The sequence below is a fragment of the Aedes albopictus genome, chromosome 2, assembly GCF_035046485.1.
Source record: "Aedes albopictus strain Foshan chromosome 2, AalbF5, whole genome shotgun sequence".
Lineage (NCBI taxonomy): Eukaryota > Metazoa > Arthropoda > Insecta > Diptera > Culicidae > Aedes > Aedes albopictus.
This window is the reverse complement of record NC_085137.1, coordinates 71,490,282-71,509,519: the sequence shown is the minus strand read 5'-3', so window position 1 is coordinate 71,509,519 and position 19,238 is coordinate 71,490,282. Positions and strand designations below refer to the sequence as shown.

Sequence of the window (19,238 nt, the reverse complement as noted above, 5' to 3'; positions counted from 1 at the left end):
TTTCAACTGAGCATATTAAAGGTTTTCTTTTATTTGGACTTATTTGGACAGATGCTGATAGTGCTAGGGATGTGGACGAAAAGCAACTTTCAAAGATAATAAAAACAGTACGAAAATGGACATAACGAACACATCGACCATCTAACAGATCATAGGCACACCAAAGATTACTGAATTCTTTAAGCCTTGACATGACAAAAAATAAATACGAAATCGACCATATGACAAAACCGAAACTTTCACACCTTCTACCGTAACCTTTTGAGTCAGTACGCAACAGTGTCTTACTGGACGACATGTTCCGTGCACGGCTGGTGAACTGCTTCTGAAGGATTACGTTCTCTGTCCTATCCAAAGGCCTAGTGAACTGTCGTTGTCCGCGCAAACGCGAGACGATTGTGCGCACATTGATGGGAGAGGTTTCTACGTCCGTCGGCGTGCCGCTAGGAACCTTTCAAAAAAAAAAAAAATACTTTCTCAAAAACTATTTTTTCAGGAATTCCTGGAGAAATTCCTGACACATCCTTGCACATATCTGAAAATGTAATCAGAAATCAAATCTCTGAGAACTTCATATTGCAATCGCTGATGAAATAACTGAATGCTAGACGATAATCAGACTAAATCTAAGATTTCTTTGATCTCTCAAATTTCTCCTAGAATTGACGATTTCAGTCTTGGTTACCTGCCTGACTTTCTGCAGTAGCTATTTACGCAACCATAAAGTTCGCCACTGCTTTTCTATTAAATTATCTTAAAAATGATTATCAAAAATACTACGCGGGAGATTTCCAAAATTCTTTCACGAGTATAATCTTTCCAGATATTCCACCAAAAGTTCATCCAGAATGTTTTTTTTTTCTGGGCATTTTGTTATTGATTATTAGTTTCCCAAATGAACTTACCTAGAATTTTTTAGAAGAGACTTTCGGAATATTACTGAGAAATCCACTTATTATTAGATTCGTAAATCTATTTGCTCGTAAATTCGTAAATCTTATTTGCTTAACCCTTTGGGGATGGATGGGTGGTATTTGCCCAGCCGAGAAAATCGGCCATAACAAACGTGCTCTAGACCAGTGCGGTTGCATCCAGAAACGTGAAAATTCCGTCTTATCTTAAAATTTAAATTTAAGAATCGTTGGTCATCTTAAATTTTAAATTTAAGAATCTTTAATGAAGATGTAGTAACTTTAATGCCCTTTATTGCATACGAGACCAACAACACAAGACCTAGCTAAATATTAAGAAAATTAGTTATAAACTTATGCATGTTAAATTCAAGGATTTGAAAATATTCGATATTAAATCTCTTGATTTTTTCTTATTAAGTTATGCTTAATTTTCACTGTAAATCATTATATTTTGGAATCGGGAAAATTTTCAAAAAAACTATCGGGAAAACCGGGAAAAACTCGGGAATTTTATTTGCCGCTCTGAGTGGCCACCCTGGACTCCTTAGCATTGCTGGCTTGGTTACTGTGCTTCACGGCGGTTACCGGAGTCATAACAGATTCGTTCTTTGAAGGTTCTTCTAAATAACGATGTAACCTATTGCAAATTTAACATAACAATAATGTCGAAAATAGAACTTTACGTGAAGTTATTTTCAAATAAGGTGTGGTGTGGAGTGGATAACTGATACTGAGGAAGATTCAAGTGGTAGTCGAAATACGCGTATCTGTCAAAGGATAAGCAACGTAGGGCGGAATTAAAAGGTACAACTGATTACACTCACGTGAAAATTCCCTTACGTAATAAATGGACAGCTCCTTGAAAAATGGGTTTTCTCGCTTCAGTTACATAATAAAGAACATTTTGTATAATGTAATCCCGCATAAATCCAAACCACACCAAAACATCATCTAGTAGGGTTTATGGTCGGGGTTTAACCATAATCAGAATGGTACCTTCAACCATAAGCCAACCATGGCTGGGTGAAGTTCCGACCGTAGTGAGTATTGTTTTTGAAGACTCGACCATACGGAGAACGGGTCGTTAAGAATGTTTACCGTATCAAAATTCAATTTTTCGCTAACAAATTTTGAACGACAACCATAATGTGGATATATTCAGTATGGTTGAGAATTCTTACACAGGAAATTTGCGACAATGGTTAAGGCTCAAGCATCCGTCATCATTTTTCGAAAAATAAAAAGCAGTTTTCTCGCTGTAAACCAAAACAAGGGTCATGAAAATATATTCACTTCATTATATTCCTCATGTGGAGTACAGTGAATATATTTTCATAGCAAAAGCTTTTGTTTTGAACGAAAAAACTGCTTTCAAATGTTTGATGATGACGATGATTTCAATGACGAAAAGTTCAACGTTATAGTACGATTTTACAATAATAGAAAACAGTTGGTGATATGGTTCAAAAGACTTTCCTTGATTTTTTATATTGAAAATTAAAAACACAGTCAAGTACTAAACATGGTAGAATATTCTTTTATTATCGTACACTATAATATATTGATTACTTTACGTTGCATAATACATGAATTCTTATACTCAATCCAGCACAGGGAATAGCAGTACACATGACCTTTAACCCACTTTTATAAGCTTTTATAAATTCGTTCCCTATTAATCCAAGATGACATTTAACATGCTATTTAACTGCACATTTGTCGAACACATTCTTTAAGCAAAAACACACAGTTGGGGCGCCGCGATTCTTCACCCATTATCCGCATTAATCCTTGTATCCATCGTGATCGAACTACATGCATGCCTCGATGCATGCATTTAAAGATTATTATTTCGAAGCTTTTTCTGCCTGGAGCTGCGATACTTCTGCCGTTGTCACTGCTGGCACTTGCCTGGAGACGTGGTTGATGAACCGGAGGAGAAGCCGAGCACAGGAAGCCGGAGGAGTAGTCCCGTTTTTTGGCCCTACAAATGGATAAACAAAACTCAAAGAAATATTCTTCACGACAATCGATTTGGCATTATCCAATAGCTTACCTTCAAGGCATTCCTCGGAACACACGAATGAAAGGCGAAATGCAAGTTATCGATGACCATGCACAGGGTTCCTGATTTCCACTTTTTATCTTCTTCCACATTCGAAGACAGTCAGCAGCAAACGGTTGTCGCTTTAGTTCGTGTGTATGCTTGTCAGCGACGACAGCAAACTCCGGCGAACGGTGGGAAGCCACACTTGGAAATTACTCATTCGTCCACATTCGCATCGCAAGCGAATACGATTCGTGAGTGATGCGATTGATATTGTGCATACGAATTTTTGATGTTTTCGAATTATTTTCTTTGCTAATCTAGCATTTCAGCAACAATACAGTAAAAATGTATGCATTACATGCAAAAATTCTCTTCTACTTATGATAATAGCCACTTCGATCGCTCACCAGCATTCTTCACCATTCGCCATTCATTCATTCGCGTGCGATCCAGACTGCGACGAATGGCAACGAATATTCATGTCAAGCAGCTGGCTCATCGCTTCCCACTGGTGATGGGGTTGCGTGTTTGATCACGACGATCCGTTTGCTGCTTCTTTCTCGATTTGCTTCAGCAAAGAGGAGTGAATATGAATGGAGTGAGGCGAATATACCGATCCTTGAGTCCATGCAAATGAAAACTTAGATCAAAACAACACTTTCTCCAAAGAGCATCTGTTTATGCATTTTTCAAAGATGGCTGCCAAGGCAACATACAAGTTTTGCATACCGCAACGCATGGAAATCAATGATGGGATTGGCTGCAAAGGCCGCATCAAGGTAGGGACCGCATCATCCGGAACGTTTCAACAATACTTGCTGCGGCCAAATAGAGGCCCTGGAAGCGCAGCTGTAACCACAAAAAGGACTTTCCTTGAATTGTGGAAAATAAGCAGAACCAAAAAAGAAACGGGTGAGTTTGTTCTGATTACACCCTTCAATATTTGAATCCTATCAATGTCATGCGCGTAACTACAGCGCATCTGCTCCAGTGTCGTGCGTGCTTGTTATGCATTAAAGCCAGCGTGTACGATGTTGGTGCTGGGGGCCAAATCGCCGTAGTTGATACGTGAATGATCAATATCAAACGCGTCATCATCACAGGTGTTTATCTTTGGAAAAAACTAAGCTAATTCATCAAACATATTTGACAATTAGATTCATTCAGTTTAAAAAGTTGCATGTATACATTCATGCGACAATGGATTTGTCATATTTACAATTAATGATAACATTTTGCTTTACAGGATGAATCCAGGTAAATTTGTATTATTAATATTGACATACTAAAACTATATATACCCTATATTACACAAATATTTCTCAACTATATAAAACTAAAAAAAATCGGAGCGTTTGGTACGGTATGTCCACGCATCCTTCCACCCCTGTAGATACTAGAACTGTTTCGATGATAAAGTTGTGTTTTGGCTAACATCTAGACAGGTCTAGCATCATCTTTGCGGTAAGCACAACGTAGTAGGCCTGGCCGCTTTGATACTTGTATCATATTTCTGATATGCTGCAAGCATCAATACTGACAAGAAAAATACTTGGGCGTAATCTAACCCAAATATTTTCCAGGATGCTTTCTCGTACTGGCTGCGTTTGTGTTAGATTAGATTAGATTAGATTAGATTAGATTAGATTAGATTAGATTAGATATTTTCCTGCTCAAATCACGGGAGCATAGATCAAAACTTGATGTGTTTTTTTTCCGTAATGTTTGTGTTTTATTTTTTTTTTTTTTTTTGCTAGGTTTCTAGCTGCACTCTGAATAGAGTTGAAACCTCTACACTAGACCCGAAGATAGAAAAGAGTACGTAATCTTTCAGAAGCAGTTTGCCAGCCGTACGCGGAAAATGATATCCATTAAGACACTGTTGCCAACTGACTCAGAAAGTTACGGTAGAAGGTTGGAAAGTTTTCAATTGGTCAGTCAGTCAGGATTTGCCTATGTAGTGTTATGGTCACACGGTTTGTATCTGTCTTCTTATTTGGTTTTGTGGTATGGTTCAATATGTTTTTCTTCTCGTTAAGTCAGTTGTCGTATTTTTTCCATCGAATCAATCGAACCCTGTATGTTAAAATATAGTCGATCCTGGGTCAAATTGTTTTCTTGATTTCGCTAATCGTTTTCTACTTCTCTGTGTTTATCTCTTGTGTCCTTAAATTGTCATCGGTCCAAAATCCAAAGAAACATGTAACTGAACTTCTGATATTTTTCTGTTGGTGTCATAATACCATCTAAGAGATAAACAAAAAAAAAACGCCAGGTTGGTTAGTTGATTTCAATAAAATTTTAAAATAATAAAGATTGTCGACTATTATGTATTCATCCCCCTACAAATACTATGAAAAATATTCAAATTTGTTCAATTGTCCTATCGGTCCTACGTAAACCATGTCATTTTCTCAAGCGTAGCCCAGAAATGTCAACCTAGTCATACACAAGTAACGCTGTTCAATAAATAAAAAGCAGTCAGTTTTTGTCCAAAATGTCACGTCGAACGCATAGACGTCAACAATGCGTTTAAATGTTCGCACGTTAGCTTCGAATCTATTAGCACAATTAAGTGCTGCAGATCTCCTTCCCACTATTAATTCTTCGGTCGATTTTAATTGCTTTATTTAACGAAAATATGGACAACTTACATTGTAAAAATTCGAAAAAGCGGCTATGACATTAATAAATTACTAATCAAAATCAACCGAGAAATGTGGGAAATAGAGCCCAAACAACATTTTGAAGTCAGCTGGCTGTAAAAGGTTCCAAAACCTGTCACAAATCCTACAATACTTTTATTAGGATTTGTAACGATCATCAAAACCTTCTTAAATCCAACCGACTTGGAACTATTGCTTGGGAATAGACTCTAATGAGCCCTGGCGGATCCTCCATGTTTATCGAGCATGTCTGATGCATATGATCAGCCATACTCCATCTGCAGCAGCCGGTTCGTGATGAACCGTTGGAGGCGCATTAAAGTGTTAAAAAGGTGATATGTTTCACTAAAGAACACTACATTACAATAATCAAAATGAAACTCCTTCACTTTAATACCGTCAACCCCTGCGAACTTGGCCGTAATGTTTGTGTTTTATTTTTATAACTTTTACTGCAAGCGGTTTCTGTTTTTTATTTAATATTTTTTTGCTCCTCATTCTTATGTTTGTCAAACGTGGATTGGTTGCCTCAATCCTTCAGACATGCAGATGCGTATGTTATTTATATTTCATTTTTGTGTACTAATACACTCTCTTTGAAGATCATCAAATCATCTTCATTAGTTCATTTAACAGATCTGGAAACCATGCATCGAATGTCAACTGAACTCTAGACTGGTAAATAGAGCTCCTCATAGTAATCACATCCTACTAACACAAATTAAGATGATAAGGGATAAGGGATGTAATACAAAGTTCGTAATCCAGTAATATACAGCGAACTGATGTCTTTAAACAGCACACTTATTTCTGAATTGCCTGTTCGGTACTTTTTTGACGAGATTATAACAGCAGTACGATCTCGGTAGTTTCGGTAATCGATTTTACTGAGGTTCAGTAAAACAACTGTCAAAATCGTATGGAAAAGGTAAACAATGCATTTTTGCTGAACGAGTTCGGTGCTCAGCAGTTTTAATCTCGTCAAAAAATTACCGAACTCGGTAATCGAAATTAAGTGTGAGCGTTTGTGTAAATAAATGTAATACCTGATTGAGATGCAAATAAAGATCATTACAAAAATGTTGCTCTCGAACGAAGCACGTAGCCAATCATTCATTCATTCATTCATTTAGTTCTTCCATGTAGGTATATCTTCTTTCACAAAGAGAAAAGCAATAAGTTTCCTTCTGACATGGTTTCATGGTTTCAAGATACCAAACAGCATAATTGGATTTTCGACAACGGATGCAAACGAGTCATCCTTCCGGGAAACCGAAAACATAATCATCATCTTTTTTTTTTTTTTTTTTTATCTTTATTAACGAGATTTTTAACCCTAGGCTAGTTCATCTCGGGACCCACGCTTTACTTCCCTTCCGAAGGAAGAACTCACATTTTGTGAGTCTGTCGGGAGTGGGATTCGATCCCAGGTCCTCGGCGTGATAGTCAAGTGTTCTAACCATCACACCAGGTCCGCTCCATAATCATCATCTATTTTTACTGGTTGCATTAGGTACAAACCAAGCAATTCCAAACTCACCGTATTCATCCTGCTCCTGTAGCATCAGTTGATCCTTGTTGTACTGGCTGCTACTGGTCGTGTATTCCGAGTTCTTGGTCGACATCGCCGACTCTACGTCGATCGAGTCGATCGCTGCCACCGTATCGCCGGAAGCCATTCTGTCGTCACTCTCCTCCTACTAAGAGGTTCCGACAGCAGAATCCAGTCTCCTCGGTTTGTTCCGTCCGGTCGTCTCTGTTTGGTATATTTTTTGCCTCGTATTTCTTTTCTTTTCCCTCTTGGTTCACCTTCTCACACGAAGGGAAGTGAAACTAAACTTTTTTTTCGCTAGTGCTGCTTTCTTTCACACTTTCTTCTCACCACCATGCAAAACTAATACACTACTCTTTTTATTGGATTTTTTTTCGCTATCGGATTTTACACTGCTTCTTCCCGACACACTGACAGGGAGGAAAAATTCTTCCTCCTGGAGAGGGGAAAACTATTTTGATTAGAACAACACCGAGCGATTTGGAAGATTTTTCACATTCCAGCTTCGGAAGCTCCCACCAAACGCTTCCACAGTAGGATCAATTTTCGCTTCCCGTCAGAAAATTTCTCCGAAAAACGTAAAACATGCACTTTTTCTTCGCTTTATCGGATCCGACACTTTTGGCACTGACTTTTGCTCCTCCTGCTGCTGCTTCCAGCAGAAAATTTTCACCAACAGCAGACCCGAATCACGTAAAACTCATCGCCCTGTGACAATCGTGCGATAACACACCAATTGACAACGGGGATTCCTCCAGCTCTCCAGCAGCTGACCTTCCCGATTGCTATGCGATTTCTGACGGGGCGCAAGCATCCGCCCCGAGATTTTCTTCCTTCACACAAACCGTCGCGTCACGACCCGAATAGAGGATGATTATTCACACACCCAGCAATCGCCGGATTAGGAATTTTGCTCGCCCCGATAAACTTCAGCTCCAGCTTCAGCTCACTGCCACTTCATTTTTCTTCCTTCGATCAACGAAAAATCACTACTTTTCCCGTTTTTACTTTTTCGCCTCGACTCGACTGCCACAGTAGCTCTATCGTTTCTCCTCTATACGTCTGTCTTCGCGAGACGACGACAACTCCTCCGTCCGGTCAGCTCTATGGCAAATCAATAACTTATGCTGCTAAGCGCGACTGTGTGCAGGCCAAAGCCATCAGCCAGCCAGCTAGCAGCTATCATCATCCTGAGCTCGCGAACGACGGAGCAGCGATGATGATGATGACTCGCGACCGTGTTGCCAAATTTTCGTCGAGGATGTCAATTTTGATTGAATTTTAAGAGGTGATTTCGAAAAATCTCTTTGAAATTGATTTTAAGTATCAAAATAAAGTTCTTATAATCTGAAAATATTCATAGTGGCTCAGAAAAAGGCACGCTTTCGTATAAAATCAAAACATCGATACATTTTTCAAAATTAACCAAAAAATAACAATTGCAATGAGAGAAATTTCGAATTTTTAAAATTACGCGATTGATTACAATTTGAAATAACGCCAACAGAGTACATGACCAGATCGCCCAAGAAACAATTTTTGCTTTAAGAAATGTTTTTCAAAGCAACGTTGTTAAACTGGAAGTCGTATTATATTTGAATAATTTTGAAATAAAACTGTTCTTCAACTCTTGTTCGCCCAAAAATGAGAATCTATTCAACATCAACCGTTCTATAAGCACGATGAAATAAATGTTTAACGAATGATCGTACATCGGTTGTGAAACTCTTGTTCAACGTTAGAACCATCAGCAATTTACACAAATATTATAAACTTTTCTTCAACGTTTATTAAACAATGTTGTATGACGCTATTTGTTTAATCATTTAAGAATGGTTAGAAACCATTATTATACACTAGCAGCATAGTGCATAATAATAAGCTTTCTGCGATATTACAATCAAAATCAATCAAAACATGCTGGAGCCGTAATACAACTTACGAAATTTATTTCTATTTATAGAAATGGTTTTATAATTGCTACAAAAACGATTCTTAAACGTTTCTTCAATATCATTGTAACAATAAAATGAGAAAATGATTTAACTTTCTACATTTCTGCATTTGTGTCTGGAATATCTCTCTCTGATTATGTACCCCCAATCTCTTTATTTTATTACATTTTATGGGACAAATCACATCAATGGAAATTAGAGGCGAATGAACCTAGGTTTAAAACCTCTATAATAAAAAAAAAACATCAATGGAAAGACTCGAACTCTGGACCTTTGGGTTCAGACTCGTCTGCATCCACTCTGCTTCAATCCAAATCACATGAATCGGCAGATTTAAAGCAGTATATAAATATTCAATCCCTGAGTCAAATACATTACCGTACATACGTTGCTTAAACATTGTTTAAATATTTTATTCAACTGATTGTCTTCATAAACATTGAAGTTGATCAATGTTTGATTAATTGTAACCACAACATTTAATCATAAGGCATGCACGCTAATTATTTCGCTTGTCTGTCAGTAATTCACGGTGTTGTGTTGTGAGATTGGTATCGCTTCGAACTTTTTTTTATTCCAACGTCCAAATAAGTGAACTTTATTTATTTTCACTGCTCCTGTTCTGTGCCGGGAGGAGAATGTGTAAAACTTGTGTATATCTCCAGGCAGCTATAAGATATGAACATAAGGAAGCTCAGTCCGGTTATCTGTGACCTTAAACGATTGATGGCCGGTGGATCATGGACCAGATCATCTACGTTCGACAATAATATGACAGAAGGCAGCATCCAGTGGTGTAGCCACGGAAGATTGGGGGGGGGGTGGTCAGGGATAAACCCGCAACCAACCACACCCCCCCTCCCCCCCGAGAAAATTTTTTTGAAACAAATTTACAGAATAAAACACATTTAAACGAAACAATTTTTCGGCTGCATCACTGTTTGTATTTGCAGCATCCAATTTTTCCCTCACGTGATCATATATTCTACGGATTTATCCACCTTCGCGATTGTGGTTTTTCAGTGCATGTGATGAGAAATAATAGTCTCTCACTCCAGCGCTCACGATAATTCTCTTTCTCTCCTTGTATAGCTAACGGGTAAACAAGAAAGCATCCAAATTATCACTCCGTCAGCGAGTCACATAACTTCTTCACCACGGTCTCCGCCGACGTCAAATAAAAAAAAATCATTTATTGTCGAAAACCCCTTCCAGAGCAAATTTCTGGCTACGCCACTGCACAATGGTCCACGAAACAGATTTACAAGAAAAGATGCACTCAGCGCCTTCAAATGATTTTCTAGATTAATATGGTCTTCTACGAAGTTGTTCCTAAAAATAAGGCCCTCTTTTCAATATTCATGAAAATTAAGGTGGTCCATATTTTCAGAGAAATTGGGAACCAAACTTTTTTATTTGCAAGAATAACTATATACATTCTTCGGGATAGTTGTAGATCTATCAATTTTGAGCAGGTTTGCTGAAGACACTATTTATGTAGCTTTAAAATTGACCGAACTAGAGGTATTTTTCTGAATAAGCTTAGGGTGGTTCAAGAAAAACCGGTTTTCTGCCCTTTAAATTTAAAATTTTGCTTGAATGAAGATTAACTTAATAAAGATCAGTCTTCTGGCATCCCTTCACCGTGATGATGACATTAGTCATCAACAAGCAGGTTCGCGAAGTCAAAGAGTAGCGCTAACATACCACCACATTCGAAACAATTCATTATCGCGAACAAAATTTACTACACCAGCGCATTACTCACTGGCAGTCAGTCGCACTTCATTCATGCATTTTCGCACTCGGTTGACGGTTCGCTTTCGTTGTGTGCGATACGCCACAACCGGATCTGCGAATGTATGCGTGTACCGTGGCTGTCATCATTACCGAATGACGATGACGATGATGACATTGTTTTGACACAAGACAGAGAAAGAGTGCGTTCAATGTCGGATTTTCATTCATGCGTTTGAGTTGCTGCTTCGTCGCCGGCGATAGATAACGGTACAAGGGGTACGCGCGTCGTAAAACTAGTACCGTTAGATAGGAAGAGTTTGTTGTGATGAATTTAAAAGGATCGGTGCGTACACTGAAACTAACGTTGTCATTGATTAAATTTGCGGTTGCCAAACTTGTTTCGATTCAGCAGAAGCGAATATTATTTTCAATTCAGGCTTGCTGGTGGTCTTTCGTGCTTGCTGTTCAACATTGTGTTAGAGGGTGTAATAAGAAGAGCGAGGATAAACACGAGTGGAAGGATTTTCACGAAGTCCGTTCAGCTGCTTGGTTTCGCCGATGATTGATATCATTGCTCGTAAATTTGAGACGATGGCGGTAAGGTATAAGGTACACCGGGGTAAGTTGGAGCGGGTGGGGCAAGATGAAACAGCGGGTTAATATGATGTTTTCAGGTTGAAATATGATGGTATTCTAAAAAAACCCGTATTTTTTAGGGGTAAGGCCCTCTAAAAGGGCGTAACTCAAAACTTCGTCTAACGATTATTTTAAAAATGTATCCAGAGGTGTAGGAATGATAAAGAAAGAGAATGGCGTTTCAAATTTTGTTGGCAGAAGCATGCTTCTGTTATGAAATATGATGTTTTTCTATAGAAACCCTCATTTTTTAGGGGTTAGGCCCTTTAAAAGGGCGTAACTCAAAATTTCGTCTAACGATTTTTTTTTAAATTTGTCCAGAGGTGTAGGAATGATGAAGAAAGAGAATGGCGTTTCAGGTTTTGATGACATATTTTTTTTTTGATAATAACGGTAAATGAAGCACCGTGCGAGGCCACTCGGAGTGCTGTGCATTCCGGAACTAGCGATGAATCTTTTATCCGTGCATAAGATCTGCAGTCGTGGTCATCAGGTGGTGTTTTCCAAGGACGTGTGTGAAGTTTTCGACCAGACCGGTCGGGTTGTGGCTGTTGATGATCAGCACGGCGGACTATATTGTCTCCGCCAAACCGGGAGAAATGTATCGTGCATCGCGACGCCCAAGGAGGACATTGGATTATGGCATCGCCGCATGGGACACTTGAATGCACACAGTTTGGAGCAATTTCGCAGTATGGTCTGTGGTGTGCAATTCGACGAAACCGATATGCCGACGTGCATTCCGTGCTTAGAAGGGAAGCATCAACGTCAACCGTTCAAATTCAAAGGGGCCAGAGCAGCAGAGCTGTTGGAACTCGTCCACAGTATTCTGTATGGTCCCGTGGAAACGACTTGCGTAGGAGGTAGCAAGTACTTCCTTACCTTCGTGGACGATTGCAACAGGAAGTGCTTCGTCTACTTCATTCGATCGAAGACGGAAGTGCTGGAATGCATCAAAAATTTTCAAGCGTATGCAGAGACCCAAACAGGTAGACGAGTGAAGCGATTGTGATGTGACAACGGGACGGAGAACGTGAATCATGACATGAAGCGATATTTGCGGCAATGTGGAATCCGAAACGAAACCAGTGTACCGCATAATCCGGAGCAAAATGATCTGGCAGAACGGATGAACCGAACCCTCGTGGAACGTGCTCGTGCCTTCTATTTGATGCAGGATTGGACAAATCGTTTTAGGCCGAAACGGTTGGAACCAGCGTGCTACCTCGGGAACCGTTCATCAACGAAAGGTCTTCAAGTGACTCCGGAAGAAAAGTTCAGCGGAAAAAAGCCGGACCTATCCAATCTGCACGTTTTTGGTTCGAGAGTGATGACGCACATACCGAAGGTACGAAGGAAGAAATGGCATCCGAAATCGAAGCAAGGCATCTTTGTCGGATACGCAGCGGGATCGAAAGGTTATCGAGTCTACAATCAGAAATCCAGGAAGGTGTATGTGAGTCGGGATGTTGTGTTCCCGAACGAAGGCAGCAGCGAAGAACGGCTGGAAGCTCCAGAACCAGAGATGCTACAGTTTCGGATGGCATCAGTGGACACCGACCCGGAATCCGAGCAAGACGGAGAAGCTACCTAGCAGAACCATTACCAGCGAATGAAACTGGTGGCGAAGTGCTGTCGGATCCATCACAAATTGCGCTCCCTCCACAACCAGAGGACCCCCAATGTGTGGTAAGGTGCAGTGGCAGAGAGCGCCGTATTCCAGGCAAGTACAATGATTTTCAGTTGAGCTTCAGTGCCGTCCCTCAAAGCATTTCCCCATCTCAGGTACTTCTGGATGAACCTCAGTCGTTTAGAGAAGCGATGCAAAGCGATGACTGTAGCCGATGGTATGAAGCAATCAAGGCGGAGATGGAATCCCACAGCGATAACGGGACGTGGGAGCTGTGCGACCTGCCGGCGGGGCGGAAGGCCCTGAAATCGAAATGGATGTTCAAGCTGAAGACGAAAGCGGACGGCTCGATCGAGCGGTACAAAGCCCGATTTGTGACAAAGGGCTACTCGCAAATCAAAGGAGTCGACTATGGAGAAATCTATTCACCAGTGGTCCGATGCTCCACTGTCCGCTACCTGATGGCAGTAGCAGCGAGGTTAGGATTGATGATCCACCAACTCGATGCAGTGACGGCCTTTCTTCAAGGCGACTTGACGGATGAGGAGATCTACGTGGAGCAACCAGAAGGCTTCGCAATCCCCGACGGCCAGGTGTGTCGTTTGAAGAAAGCGATCTACGGACTCAAGCAAGTGAGTCGCGTATGGAACAAGAAGCTCGATAATGTACTGAGGGAAATAGGTCTGCAGCAATCAAAGGTGGACTCGTGCGTGTATTTCCTGATCGACGGCGACAAGATTCTCATCGTGGCCGTATATGTGGACGATATGTTGGTGTTCGCCAACGATGATGAAATAGTCCACGCGTTGAAACAGCAGCTAATGATCCGGTTCCAGATGAAAGATCTTGGCTACGCGGAGCAGATCCTCGGAATGCGGGTCACACATGTTGACGGGAGGATCACATTGGACCAGGAGATGTACATCGAGCAATTGCTTGGACGGTTTGGAATGAATGATTACAATCCCATTTCCACGCCGTTCGATGAAAGTCTGAAACTGAGCAAGGAAATGAGCCCGAAATCACCCGATGAAGACGAGAGGATGGCGAATGTACCTTTTCGCAAACTCGTCGGTGGATTGCAGTTCGTGGCTCAGTGCACCAGACCGGATATAGCATTCGCGGTCAATGCAGTCAGCAGTTTAAACAGCAACCCGGGAGACGCTCACTGGACGGCAGCCAAACGCATTCTGCGGTACCTGAAAAGAACGAAGGATATGAAGTTAATCTACAGTAGCGAGAGTGAAGAATCGATTCACGGGTATCCGGATGCAGACTGGGAAAATGATCTAGAGACCAGACGGTCCGTGACAGGCTACGTTTTCAAGCACTCGGGCGGTGCAGTTGTTTGGAGCTGCAGAAGACAACCCACCGTTGCTCCCCCCAAGACGGAAGCAGGGTACATGGCGATCGCAGCCGCGGGCCAGGAAGCTCTATGGTGGCGCTCATTCCGAGCAGAGCTCAGCGGCCTCACTACCAAGGTTGAAATGCGTTGCGACAACAGAAATGCAATGTGACGTTTAGCTGAAAAAGAAGTCAGTTACTCGGCGCGGACGAAACACATCGATCTGCGTCATCATTTCGTCAAGGAGCAGTTGAAGCAGAAAACTATTGCCCTTCAACACGTTCCATCCGAAGTTCAACTGGCGGATGTCCTGACGAAGCCGGTTCCGTATCCGAAACTCCGAGATGCAAGAAAATCACTTGGGGTTTCTCCTTGGGTTTCTCAAATTCAGGGTTAAGGGGAGATGTTGGTCACAGTTGTTTGTCATTCCGTTGCAACCACACGTGTTTTCCTTCAGATATGGTGGACAGAGTATGTTGCACTAATTCTTCATTGCACCAACAAAGCTGGCCATGAAAATGTTTGACATTTCTGAGGTCTTTTTGACAGACCACACTCATGCACGAAAAAGACGGATGATATATTCTACTTTATCGATCTTGTTGCCGTCCTTTTCATGTCTGTTTCGTGGTGGCTTGTCAGTCTTGACAAAAATAAATAGTTATTTATGTAACGAGTTGCAAAAAGTTGATTTTTTCAGCACGAGTCGTACATTTATCCAACGAGGCTTGCCGAGTTGGATAAATACGAAGAGTGTTGAAAAAATCGAGTTTTGCAACGAGTTCCATACAAAATTTTATGCAATGATTTTTTTCATAATGCAACCCATTTGAGTTGCATAATGTTCATAATGCAACTCAAATGAGTTGCATTATGAACATTATACAACTATTTTTCATTATGCAACTCATTTGAGTTGCATAATGAGCCAGTTCGGAAAAAATGGTCATTATGATACCAAAATGAGTTATATAATATTAAAATTATGATACTGAATTGCATAAACACTATTTATGTTATTTTGTCCGACGTTTCGGTCCTTTTCATGCTCATGTTACATCTGTCAAAATGACCTGTGAATTGTCAGTCATTTTGAGATTAGGTTCGTTGGTGTAATAAAGAATGCCGAACAGTAACCCTGCAAAATTTGTGGTTGCTACTGAACCGAACCGGTTAGCCAAGAAGGCGTGGAGTGCAGGCACGATGAGTGCAAACCGAGTGTACTGGCGTAATGTTATTGAGTATGTATTATCCTAATTGTGATTTAGAACAACCCTAACAGCCTCAAACTAACCTAATGAATTTGCAATCACCGGCATTTATGGTGAGCTTGTTCTTCAGCTCGTTTACGTTATTACCATTTCATCGTAGAATTTATTACGAAGCAAATATAAATAGACATCTATGTAAAGGAATGCTCGTGGCATGGCTGTAGTACTAGTAGATCCCGTTTCCTGTTTCCTCCTTCTCCAGCCCTGGCGTTTATCCTGCCAGCGTGGAATTGGGTACGAAGGGCCGCCCGCCACCAGACGGTTAGCAACCGTTACTAGAGCCGGGTTGTTTGATACGGTTGTTTACTACTAAGTTTTTCAAGTCTGCTGGCCAATTTCATCGGCTTCATAGTCAGTTCAAGCGAAAAGCCGCCGTCCACTGAACTTTCCACTTTAGGTTGTTCTTTTTTTTTCAAGGATACGTCCAAGGAGTTTTTCTCTAAAATTCTGAAATTGGGATCGACTGTTCGTGGAGATTTCCGAACGAGATGAAGCACAAGAAATCAGCGAAAAAGGCCAGCACCAACCTGACACACATATATCTGAACGATAAAAACATTACCCAAATCGTAAGTATACAGGCGGTTAGCAACGCGGCCTTTTTCGTTACGGTGCGGTGCAAGAAAGGCGCTTTGCCGGGTCACGCAACGCAATTTCAATTCGCGATTGCATGATGAATGATTGGTACTATTTGTACCTATGTACAGCTCGATTTCAGGATCAAAAAGTGCATGTGTTTACAACTTGTGGTGGATATAGATAGGAAAGCACGTGCATTTTTATGTGTAGTGAATTAGTACGAGGTTAACCGATTTTCGGAACGAAAATGTCTCCAAAATATGGCGATCAATTATGGCTAATGCGCTGTCTTTCTGCATTATTGATTTATCGACGTCATTAATGGCAAAACGAGTTGTGACACATTTTTTCTGTTCGGTTTCTTGGTCATGAAGACCCATATAGCCGTTAGTAGTAGATGCTCAGGTATTCAGCAAGACCATACTGAGGATGACGGGTGCATTTCCGATTGGTCTTTCGTTAGAAATTGCCTTCACTTCCTTTGGCATATGTATAGTACTTAATGCAATCTTTTCAGACTGGAGGCCGAAATTTTTAAATGTTAAATAATCCTCTTTATTTCAGAACAACATCTACCCTACCAAACGTATTCTGGTATTATACCTGCACAACAATCAAATTTCCCGTATCGAGAAGCTTGGAGCCTTTACACACCTTACGCACCTATACTTACAATGGAATAATTTAAGGAAAATTGAAAACCTGGACGGACTGAAGAATTTGAAACAGCTCTACTTGGGTTATAACAAAATCGCAAAGCTAGAAAATCTGGGCAATCTCAAAAAGCTAGAACAAATTCATATCGAACGGCAACTACTGGATGGAGCGCAGCGGTTCGACTTTGATGAGGACTGCATGAAGGCACTTGCGGTGAGTGAGTAGAATTGATACCTGATTACTCACTCCAGTTGCCCAGGAGTGTAGAATCAGCTTTAAGTTAAAATACATGTTAATAAAAAGAAGAAAAAAAACAAGTTACCCATGCAGCACATATGTAACACAAGAGTCACGACAACGCATGTTTTGGTTGTAGAGAAGTCACTGTGACTTGATACTTCTAACATCATACTAGAAGTAAGTCACAGAGCTACAACTTAAGCTACCATGAGTTTTTATGTGGCATGGGGACTAGCCCATATGTAATTAAAAACTAAACTGCAAAAACTAATCTTCATGTTCATATTCCCACAGAACCATCTAAAGGTTCTAAACATCAAAAAACTCCGGCTTACCCACATGGCTGCCCTTGAACCGCTCTGGAAACTCGAGGTCCTTCTGGCATCGGAAAACAACTTCAAATCAACCGAGGACATTACCCCTGTTATCAGCGCTCTTTACTCGTTACGTGTCCTCGATCTGCAGGGCTGTGTAGCACAAAAGGACGTACACTACCGGGAGAAGGTTACGGCCGCGGCTGGACATAAGTTGTGTAAGTTTCCCAATCAATTGGATAACTCTGATTGCACTTAAGCTAGTTTATTTTTTTAGTACTCTTGGACGGCAAAATGATCTCCCAGTCGACGCGAAACTTCATCAAAAACTTCCAGAACATCAAGCAGGAGAAGCAACGGCGCGTCCTGGCGGCCAGCGGAGAGGAGAAGGCCAAGACGGCGGACAACTCCAAGTGCTCGCTGGACAGCAGCACCGGAAGCGAAAGCACATTTACCGGTGGCCACATCCGAGGCCATTTTCCAACGAATTCGCTCTTCCAGGTTACGCCTCGGCGTCCGGCGGTGTGTCCGAGGATTCCCCGAAAGCCCGTCATCCGATCGCCGGTTCTGCTGAAAACGATGTCGGCCCACTTTGGCGACGAGATGTTCGGGCGGGCGGAGATTCGCGGCGGGCTGGATTCGGGACTGGTGATGCCGGAACGTGCTGGAAGTCAGCGTAATGGTATGGGGGTGGTGCTGTTGCAGGGGAAGGTCATGAAGGCTGAAGTTCCGGTGTTCAAGGAGAAGATAAGGGTTCAGAGGAAGGTGCAATCGTTGCCGTCGATAGATTAGTGAAGGTGGGTAGTGTCCGAGTGTTTGCGGTGGAGTGACGAAGTTTTGGTTTTGTAGATAGTCCAGGTTTGACATTTGTTTTTGAAAATAATAAATTCGTAGCTGAGGAAATATGCATTTTTATTTGACAGAGTCTTGTTTCCTCCAGTCCCAGTTAGCCTAGTGATTAAGGATATGGAGCGCCAATCCGGAGACGGTGGGTTTGATTTTCGCTTCGGTCGGGGAAATTTTCTCGACTCCCTGGGCATATTATATCACTGTCCTTGCCTCACAATGCACAAATTCATGAAATTTACAGGCAAAGAAAGCCGTTCAATTAATATCAGAGGAAGTGCTTGAGGAACACTGAGTTGAAGAGTGGCTGGCCAAGTTACACTGGAAACGTAGAACAATGAAGAAGAAGAAGAAGCATTGTTTCCTGTTCGCAAGTGCAGTTGAGAGAGGGAGGAAAACTTTCCAAAACTCCAGCAAGACCATCGAGACCCCCTGAAACCCATATGAAGTCAGCTTAGCCCTCTGAACCGCTTCTGAAACCAAATTGAAATTGCAAGCCCTTGAAACACTTAGAAACCCCTGAAGAATCCTCATAAACACACCCGCCTCTTTGAAACCCCCTGAAAACCACCGAAATCCCCTGAAGCCTTCTAAACCCTCTAATGCTTCACTGAAATCCCTTGAAATCCCCCCTAAATCTCTTGACCTCTCCCCTTGTAACCACCCGAAAACCCTCATGGTCACCACTTTAAACTTTTATATAGCATTTATGTTTGTTCTACCCCGGAATATTCATGGAGACATGTTCAGAAGAATTTCCAAAATATAAAAAGATTTTTTACAGCGATTCCCGGACAAATTTATAAATTTAAGACCTCGGAAGAACTTTTGGAAGATTCCTTG

The 19,238-nt window shown here is 41.3% G+C and overlaps 2 protein-coding genes across 2 annotated transcripts in view; one reads left to right on the top strand and one right to left on the bottom strand.

The window, feature by feature from the left end:
- Positions 1-8,353, bottom strand: part of LOC109416244 (phosphatidylinositol 4-phosphate 5-kinase type-1 alpha) — a 207,287-nt gene extending 198,934 nt beyond the window's left edge. Inside the window, exon 1 of the mRNA XM_062849886.1 lies at positions 7,171-8,353. Within this exon, the coding sequence (XP_062705870.1) occupies positions 7,171-7,309 (139 nt within the window). The 5' untranslated portion in view covers positions 7,310-8,353. The remainder of the gene's footprint in view (positions 1-7,170) is intronic.
- A 7,814-nt stretch (positions 8,354-16,167) lies between these two features.
- On the top strand, positions 16,168-18,394 carry LOC109416265 (protein phosphatase 1 regulatory subunit 42-like). The gene is made up of 4 exons (XM_019690293.3): positions 16,168-16,328; positions 16,903-17,208; positions 17,530-17,767; positions 17,827-18,394. Exons 1-4 carry the CDS (start codon positions 16,248-16,250, stop codon positions 18,339-18,341), a joined length of 1,140 nt encoding a protein of 379 aa, XP_019545838.3. The 5' UTR covers positions 16,168-16,247; the 3' UTR covers positions 18,342-18,394.
- Positions 18,395-19,238: the final 844 nt, after the last annotated feature.